A 9,692-nucleotide genomic window follows, 5' to 3' on the forward strand; every position below is an offset into this window, starting at 1 on the left:
ATGTCAAGGTACATATGGGCACGTTTTTTTTATTTTATTAGTTTGCAAAAATACAGACAGTAATAATACAAAACAAGGATAAAAACAGGTGCAGGAGGCCGGAGGGGAGAAGCATGGAATGCTTATACTAGGCTCTTCTCCTCTAAACTATACAAAATTAAATATAATCAATAAATGGAAATAATACAATAGAAAGTGGAAATAATATAATAAGGACAATCAAATAATATACGGTATAAATTAATGACAATGAAGTAAGGTAATGTAGGTTATAAACACTTATATTTATAAACACAGTGCAATAATGATAATGATTAGTATAAGTTAAGATAGTCGGACAATCTAAGCTTTAAGTTAGTAGTCAGCAAACCTTGTACAGGAACATTTTGTCCTCGTCCTCCAGATCAAAGCTTGTCACCTTCACGTATTTGGTGTCCACACCAATAGTTCTATGCACGTCTTCAGCCTACAGTACATGATAAAAACAGAAAACAATTACAAACTTATTTTGCATTATGTTTGACACAGACAACTAGATAATTAGATTAGATTACTATTATGCAAATTATATGCTAATTTGCAGGAGAGCTGGCTATACACCTACCTGGTGGAAGAATTTTTTGTTGCGGACAAAGAAGAGGTCCAAATACTTCTTGAGGTAGTCCACCATGCGCCATCTCTTGTCGTGTGGTTCTTCGGACCAGCCTACGTGTGTCAGCAACCATTGGACAAGATTCTTGCCAAAGGATTGTTCGATTTCTGTATAGGTTAGCTGAAAAGGGAAACATATTAAGTAAGTTTGTTAATGTACGTATTCTCTAGGTAGTCAAAAATAAAGCATGACTCATGAAGAAGAAGGTTCTAATGTCTATCGGCAGTATTGATCATCCCCTATTATTTATTACAAAATAATCATGTAATATTTGATAATATTTTAATATTAAGATATTTAAATTTTGTAATATTATGTATTACAAAAACATATGCCTCCTCAGATCTAAGGCACGCAATGTGTCTTTAGTACTGACTACTAAATACTTGAATACTAACTGACTACTAACTACTGGAATACTTTAAAGAAAGAAAGTTACAAAGACGAACAGTGACAGTTGACACTGTAAGACTATACAATTTCAAACCTGTCCATTCTTGTCAGCGTCCATTTGGTCAAAGAGTTGACGGACGAAATCTCTTCTTTCCGCATCCGTCATGGTCCCATCCTTTTGTTAAATAGAATGAATGAAGACCTTTATTGTAAATTTTGCCCCACTGGGCTAAAGACAGGTCACATATTGACAAAGTACATCATCAATGTTGATAATAAAACGGCTATAGTACACAGGTACTTTCAACTTCCTCTCGCTTTCTGGCTGTGTGAGTAGTTAGAGCTGGTTTGTTTAAGACTACAAGGAATATAAATTTCTCTATACTATTCAAATACTTAAATTGGGAGTATTTGCTTGACACAAAATCGAAAAGAACGTTTCTTTCGCTGTCATACATGGAACAATCCACAATAAAATGTACCTCGTCTTCTACTTTACCTAAACTACAGTATTGGCAGATTATTTGCTCTAGAGGAGTGCGGTTATGTCTTCCTGATTCAATTCGCAAATTGTGACAACTGATTCTTAGTTTAGTAATGGCAGATCTGTGACGTACATTTGCGATCTTAAGGTAATCTTCTTCATTATATGAGTGTTAAATAGAATAGAATGGCGATTCCATTGGTGAAGCATGTAATCTTCAATGCAACAAGGAATTTCTTTATTTGCCAGTTTTTTTTATTTTCTCGTTATAGAATTGCTTACAGTCAATGACTCTTTAAAATATATAGGCAGATTCATCTACAAACAATTTTGTTACTATAGTTTTAGATTTTTTTTAAAAGGCCATGTTGATTTGATTATAGGGATGACATCCACGCGCGCATGAATTTTCGGCCGTTTCAAAAAAAAAAGTTTTCAACCATACTGTAAATCGTACAAAACAGTTGCTAAATGAGCAAATATATACCGTAAGTTGGAAAACAAATTGGAAAACGATACTAATATCGTAGAATCCCAAAATCCAACGAAAAAGACGGAAATGTAAAGAAATGAGTTTGAAGACTAGATTATTCGCCAAACCATACTCTGTGTCATTTGTTCAACCTTCAAAACCACGTAGATTTCAAAATGAAAGCAACTTTTTTTTTGGCCAACCTTTTTTTATTCGCACGCTCGCACCAGTTTTGGGGTTCCCAGGGGATGTCATCCATATAATCAAATCAACATGGCCTAATCAGATACAACATGTGAAATGAATCTGAAAAGTAATCATACCTCGACAAAATAACTGTCCAGTTCTTTCCTGTCAATTGGTGAATCGGGGTTTATTTTTTTATTCTTCAGAGCTGTCAGAAATCTGTTGACATATTCCCGAATCTCCTTCCTGTTTATCTCCTTCTTCTTCTTCTCCTTCTTCTTGTAGTATTCCCTAAATATGAAATAAAAGTGACCAAGAAATCAAAGAAACAAAAACGTTTCCATATTTTTTTTTATTCCAACATGTAATCACCAGACGCGGTGACGACACACTCAAGTTTTTTCAACTTATATTAATGCCGCCACCAACACAGGGGACAAATACATGACAGGACAATACTCATTTACGCCTGAGCTAAGTGAGGAAAGTCGTGCAGAGTGCCTTTCCCAAGGGCACAAGATCGGTGGCATGTCAGGACTCGAACCCGGGACTCTTAGTTCCGAGTCGCGCACTCTGCCGCTACACCACACGACCCCACATTTCCATATTTAATGGTGAGCGCTGCATTGAATTTCGATATGAATATCTGTATGATGAATAAGCGGAAATATTCTTTTTTGTTTCTGCTAGAAATATTTTCCGTACCTTGCGGCTTCAGTATCAGTAGTCGGCCTGTCATATTCCCTTTCCTCTGGCGTCAGGCGGTTCCAGAATTCTTGCTCGAACAGCTCGATATCGTCATCGGAATACTGTACGTCACGTAACAAGGAAACGTCATGTAGTTAGGAGGATTTGACAAAAAGTATCGATAGGTCACTACTTCAATCATACACTAATAGTAAGTACTAAGTACTAATTCAACTACCACTAATAGTAAGTACTAAGTACTAATTCAACTACCACACTAGACAAGCACAATTATTACACAGACCCAACTACAGCAGGCCAACGTACATTTGCATATAGAGCGGCAGTAACTTACAATTCACTAAACACTTACACAAAACAAGCACCCACTCTTAAATCATTTAAAGAGAGAATGAAATATGATTAGTACTGAATTTCTGACTGACACTTCACTCCTTTCGAACACCGACCGATTATGATTAAGTATTTTTTGTTATTTCTTTGATTTGTATATATGATTTATTACTACTATGTCCAAGTACTTTATCATTTATGACCTACTATTCCCAAGTTTGTATTACTTGGAGTTTGACCTCTGACATCTCACCTCTGACATGACCTTGTATTTTGATTTATGATTTCACTGTTACGTTAATTACTATTATTTTATATTACCTTATTTTCTGTATTGGGCTCCTTTGGAAATCAGCCCCAAGGGGCTGAAGGGACCACCCATGTGTCTTGAAGATGAATAAATAAATAAATAAAGTATTGTCGCCTTGTAAATCTATCAGACTGATGCGGCTTATAAAATGATACCGTACCATACGCCAAAAAGCAGTTACTCAAGTAACTGGATATGGTTTTGGTAACGGTCAGACGTTGTAGCTAGTATCCTCTAGCTTTTGTCAGTGACTGAGTCAGTGAGTCACTGACGAAAGCTAGTGGATGCTACCTGAAACATCTGACGTTTCCAAAATCATATCCAGTTGCTTGAGTAACTGCTTTTTGGCATATTGTATTACCTATATGTCTAACCTTCATCGAGATACCGTACCTTTTCTTACTGATTGATAGAGACAAGTTCAAGTATACTTACCAGCATGATTCCGATCGTTTTCGGATTCACAGGCTCGAAGCGCTCCGATCTTTCCAGAGCTTTGTTGAGGTCGGCAAGACCTAGTACCAGCTTTTTGAAGAAGGAATCTTCCTCCTTCATGGAGAGCCACCAACCTATGCAATAAAAGCACAGAAACATCTATCTAAATTATCATTATCTAAAACATTATATGATACGAATAGATATCTTTAAAAATAATTAAAAAAATCCTCCATTTAGCTCTGTTTAGACTTTACTGCTTTTACCAGATGCAAAAAAGGGGAATTTTAATCTTTAATTTAATAGCTATAATACAAAAGATCAAGCAGACGATTCTTTGGTATAAAAAAAATTAAGTAAACTAGTTCTTTAGCCATTCTATCTAAAGAAGCAAGATCGATGCCTACCATCAAAACAATGGAGAGGGTAGTTACAGGCCATGCCCCCATCAACGAAGTACTCCTTAACTCCAAAATAATCTTCCACCACAGGCTGGAACAGTGCTGGAATATTAGAGGGCAAACGAAAATGATTACAGAATACCCCAAATGCAAGCGTTAACAGACAAAAGCGGCAAATTCTACATTGACCGAAACCTCAGATTGGACACTAAATAGTACCTCGAGTTTTCATGGTTTATGTTTCTCTAATTGTTACAAATGATACGAGCAGAAAGTATTTTGTTTATCCCCTGTCTAATTGCGTGAACTACATGTAAGACCATGTTGATTTGATTATATGGATGACATCCGAGCGCGCATAAATTTTCGGCCGTTTCCAAAAGAAAAAGACAAAAGTCTTCAACCATACTGTAAATCGTACAAAATAGTTGCAAAATGAGCAAAAATATACCTTAAGTTGCACAAACATATATTGGAAAACGATACCAATCTCGCAGTATGCCAAAATTGAACGAAAAAGACGAAAATGTAAAGAAATGAAGAAAAGAGTAGAATATTTATTCGCCATACCACAATCTGTGTCATTTGTTCAACCTTCATGACCACGTAGATTTCATAATGAAAGCAGCGTTTTTTTACCAAACCTTTTTTTTATTCGTACGCTCGCATCAGTTTTGGGGTTCCCAGAGGATGTCATCCAAATCAACATGGCCTAAGCTGGAACAAGTCACAACTGGAACAAGAGTTCCATGATTTCATACCTTCACTAAATCATGTTAAGCTTTCTTTTAAAATGACTAATTTTACATTTTTCTCAGTGATTGTGCAAATAAGACCCTCACACACAGACACGCCAAAAACAGTACCTCCATTTTGCATGGAGGTATAAAAGAGGAAAGTATGTACCTGGCAATGACATGGACATCCTGAGAGCCTTACGGATGGGCAGGTCGGCCGCGGTTTTGACATGGAAGTATACCTCCCTCTGTTGGTTCAGGTTTGTTACCACGATGCAGAGCTCTATTTTTGTCCTTTCGTACAGCTGAAAAAAAATATATGTTTTAATGTTTTGCAGACAATACTTCGCACGTCATCATTTGCATACGGAAGTGTCGGAGAACCATTCCTGAATTCATGAAAATTCTTGTTTATCTTGATAACCGAATTACCACTCCGAACATACATGTATATGGACACTTGACTGTAGTAGTAGGTTTAAGTTAGTACTATTTTTTTATTAAAAGTATTTCTACAGAGACAATACCAAATCATTTTGCTCATTCCTTTGATCGCGCAAGACTACTAAAAAGGCTTGTAAAATCATGAAAGTTCATCTGTTTTGGTAGTTACATGTTTAAAGTTAAAACTTTTGGTCCAACACAAAAAAAAGTTCTCTCACCTTTGACCCAGTGCTGACGTCACACTTCAAAGAAGCCACGTGACAAGCTTCATTGGGTCAGTCTACTGAGGAAGACCAGAGTGACTGGTCGAAAGCTCTACGTGAGAGAACTTTTTTGTGTTGGACCAAAAGTTTTAACTTTAAACAAGGCTTGTAAAAGTCAACCACTTTGAGTTATACCTCTTGAAACGTGATGTCGGGGTTCCCGGGCTGATTTTCTGTCCGGGTGTGCCTTTCCAGAACACTGCCACAGTACTCGTAAAAACCTTCTCCCGTGTCCCAGCCAAGTCGTTGGAAAAACATGAAAGGCTTGCCCAATTTCTTAATGCCTCCTGAAAAAGTCATTCCGACAGACATTAGATACGTATAGAAAACAGTATACAACTAGAGAAGTAACATTTGCAAAGCAAGTGCATAATGTTTACCTTCGTTCATGGTCTGCTCTGGTAATTCGTACTCAAACACATTCATATACATGTACTACTAGTATTTGGTGACAGGATAGGAGCAGAGCAGACCATGACATTGCAACATTATGTGACCCAACATCAGTCACCATGGTGACAGACGTCAACAAATCATGTCATTGGCCAAGTCAGAGGTTAGTGTTTGGAACAGAAGAAGAGGAGGAAGAAACTGAGTAAACAATATGTTTTCCATCGGTAAACATAAAAAAGTCAGTTCTAATGGTAGCTGAACCAAAATAAATATGAACCACGGCGTACCGGTAAATACCATCTTCTTAATGTCAATATCCAGCTCCTCTGCCATTTGTTTACAGGTGAGTTTCAGGGCCACCAATGTTGCAAATATGGCTCCTGAGCTCGTACCGGCAACTCTCGTGATGTTCTTGAGGATTCCCGCAGATTCCAAGACCTGGTGGATAGAACCGTAAAAGTTGTGTTATGCTCAGGGCAAGATTGCAAAAAGAAGGCCCGCCAGGTTTTTTTTTGCACTATCGGATGTACGAAGGATTGTCAGAAAGATCGTATATGCATTTTTAAAAGAGGTAAAATTAAATCCATATATGTTTTGAAAATGGGATACATATTTAAAAGGGGTAAAATATTACCGATCTTAGAAAGTTATACCATTTTTAAAACTATCCCATTCCAGAAAACTATATCATTTTTAAAAGCCTATCCGATTCCAGAAAACGATATCATTTTGGACTTCTCAACTGTGCCGACTTTTCAATTGTGCCCACTTTCCAAAACTCAACTATTTTCTTCGTGCTAACAAACCGCAAAAAGGTTTGTGATCTTGCTGCTGTAGGATTAAAACAGACAGCTAATTATTTCGGTATTATTTCGTGTTTGTAAATCAAAGAAAACTTTGTAACATTTTTCCTTGGACAAACTGTACGAAATTAGTCGACTAATCCATATTTTTTTAATGATAAGCCATCTGTACCTTCTGCATATCCAAGTAGCTGAACATTGCATGATGGGAGAGCTGTCGTTGGGTGGAGAATATGATCAACTGATGTAATCCATACAGAGGCTCTTATTTGCGAAATCAATTGTTAAAATTGTATAATTCGTCAACCGGAAGGGTTTACATCATTTAGCGAAGGTATGAGATTGTGGAACTCTAGTTCAACATAAAGTCTATAACCCATATCTGTAGTTCTCATGTATTAAGTTTCACATATTTATAATTAGTGACACATTTACCATCAGTGCCCCGATATGCGCCACACCTCGGACTCCACCTCCCTCCATAACCAGGTTCTCGAAAGGGAAGTCATGTTTTCCAAAGGCCTGGTCCTCCGATGTGTCTATTGTAGTGGAGACCGGTGTGGCCGTGTCGTCTTTGGAACCTCTGTTCCCCATTATATCTGAAAGTAAAATGATCCGAGATGGTTGTGTAGTGGAGCTATGTCTATAGTTTCTTATGCTGTGTCGCACGTGCCTTTACGTCTTTCAAACTGCCTCGTTCGGGATGATGTTACCATTACCTTCAATACACACACGCTTAACGGTTAATTGTTCTTAGCGATCTGTACCGAGTACTGCTATTCACAAGTATCCCATCCCCAGAGTGCAATGCGAAAATACGGGGGTAACCTTCATTTGCATAGGACAGGAAGGCATCGGAATGATCCTGTTGACGTTAAACAGCTTGCTTTTCACTGTGTTTTGAGGTGTTGGGGCATTTTATGCTCAACATTAATTAAATTACTTTGGGTTGAATCTGAAAACAAATAGAGAATGATTTTTTTTGGAATATGTGGTTTGTAACGTTATAGTGGTAACGCTATACTGATGTTGTAACGTTACAAACCACATGTTCCATGTTGAAAAGAACACAAAAACTTCATTCTGTCTATTTGTTGTCAGATTCGGCCCATAGTACTAACAGTAATTCAATTAATGTTGAGCATAAAATGCCCCAACACCTCAAAACACAGTGAAAAGCAAGCTGTTTAACGTCATCAGGATCATTCCGATGCCTTCCAGTCCTATGCAAATGAGGGTTACCCCCCTATTTTCGCATTGCATTCTGGGGATGTGAAACTGGTGAATACGTTTGCACATACGCTTAACGGTTAATTGTTCTTAGCGATCTGTACCGAGTACTGGTATGCTTTCACCAGCCCGATAAATGTCTGTCTTGACAACAAGAAATACGTATACAAATGCTACCCCCTTTAATATGTAAGAATGTCGACAGCCAAACCACTGCAAACCATTTGGGAAATAATAACGAAGTATAAAGTTGCGCACACGATCTAGGTTTGTGTTTCCTGAGGTCGAGAAGTTGACCTCACGGGGAAAGATGAAACCGTTACGATTATACTTGTATAGTTGAGTAAGTGTGTGTGTGGGGGGGGGGGGTAAAGCTTGCTACAAGTTACTAAGATGTACTTAAAAATTAGAATTTCATGGCATCTTGTATCGTCCTTATTAATAAATTGCAGGATACATGTTCATCCTCGCCCTTTGTTATGCAATTCTATCAATGGATGTACGCGTGTGTCACGTAGTAGTATTTCTTTTCGCTATCGTTATGTGTATGGAGAATCATTGCTATACTCGAAGTTTCTTTCAAGTTGTTGGTTTCACTTATTAAGCCAATGTTGCACATTCATGAATCTGGCCTCTGCAAAACACTACAAAATGTCCCCCAACATTGATTAGGGGTAGGTCGGGAGCAAGGGCGACTGGGTCGGCTGGTATTCAGTCCCAGAGTCGAAGTAATCGCTCCGATGATCAAGTACTAGTGGTCAACGCAGTGAATGCTCAACGAATGCTTAACGCTGGTGGCGATCGCCCAGCGTGCGTTCGACAAATTTCTTTTTCATAAAAAATTCTAATGTTATATTTTGAAGTTTTTTTGAACTTGTTGTCATGTCATGCACATACTATTATTTTCACATATACTTAGCATATAAGTTATGCAAATTGAATCCGAACGGTTGCATACACATTTCTATCTCTCCTCATCGACATGACAGATAACTATCACCTCTTCAAGATGTCAAACCTGAGACCAGACTGTAAGGTTTGAACCACTCACACCGGGAAGGTCCCCTACTCTTTTCGATAAGTGCGGTGGGTTCTTTAACGTGCGTGGGGTGTGGCTCTCCCAAACAAGGGAACTTTTAACGTCCTATCCTATCCATTTAACGTCCTATCCGAGGGACGTCCCTAGCCGAAGCTAGGTACTCATTTACACCTGAGTGAAGTGAGAAAAGTCGTGTAAAGTGCCTTTCCCAAGGGCACAAGATCGGTGGCATCGGGCAGGATTCGAACCCTCGCCCTCTCGAGTCTGGGCCGAAGACGCTACCGCTACGCCACACGACCCACACGTCTTGCTTACCTCTATGCATGTGTTGTCTTACACATATATGATTCCCACGATCCGGTCGACAAGTCTTGTAATAAAGTATGACAATTTAAATGTTGGTACTCAC

General features: G+C 38.2%; 1 protein-coding gene across 1 annotated transcript; it reads right to left on the reverse strand.

Moving 5' to 3' along the window:
- Positions 1-361: 361 nt before the first annotated feature.
- On the reverse strand, positions 362-9,692 carry LOC109486630. The gene is made up of 12 exons (XM_019790488.1): positions 9,599-9,692; positions 7,450-7,613; positions 6,499-6,649; positions 5,954-6,105; positions 5,281-5,416; positions 4,381-4,476; positions 3,974-4,107; positions 2,893-2,996; positions 2,325-2,478; positions 1,140-1,220; positions 605-772; positions 362-466 (listed from the first exon to the last, which is right to left on the reverse strand). The coding sequence occupies exons 1-12, from the start codon at positions 9,606-9,608 to the stop codon at positions 362-364; spliced, it is 1,455 nt and encodes a 484-aa protein (XP_019646047.1). The 5' UTR covers positions 9,609-9,692.

The sequence above is a fragment of the Branchiostoma belcheri genome, unplaced genomic scaffold, assembly GCF_001625305.1.
Source record: "Branchiostoma belcheri isolate BF01 breed outbred unplaced genomic scaffold, Haploidv18h27 scaffold82, whole genome shotgun sequence".
Taxonomy (NCBI): domain Eukaryota; kingdom Metazoa; phylum Chordata; class Leptocardii; order Amphioxiformes; family Branchiostomatidae; genus Branchiostoma; species Branchiostoma belcheri.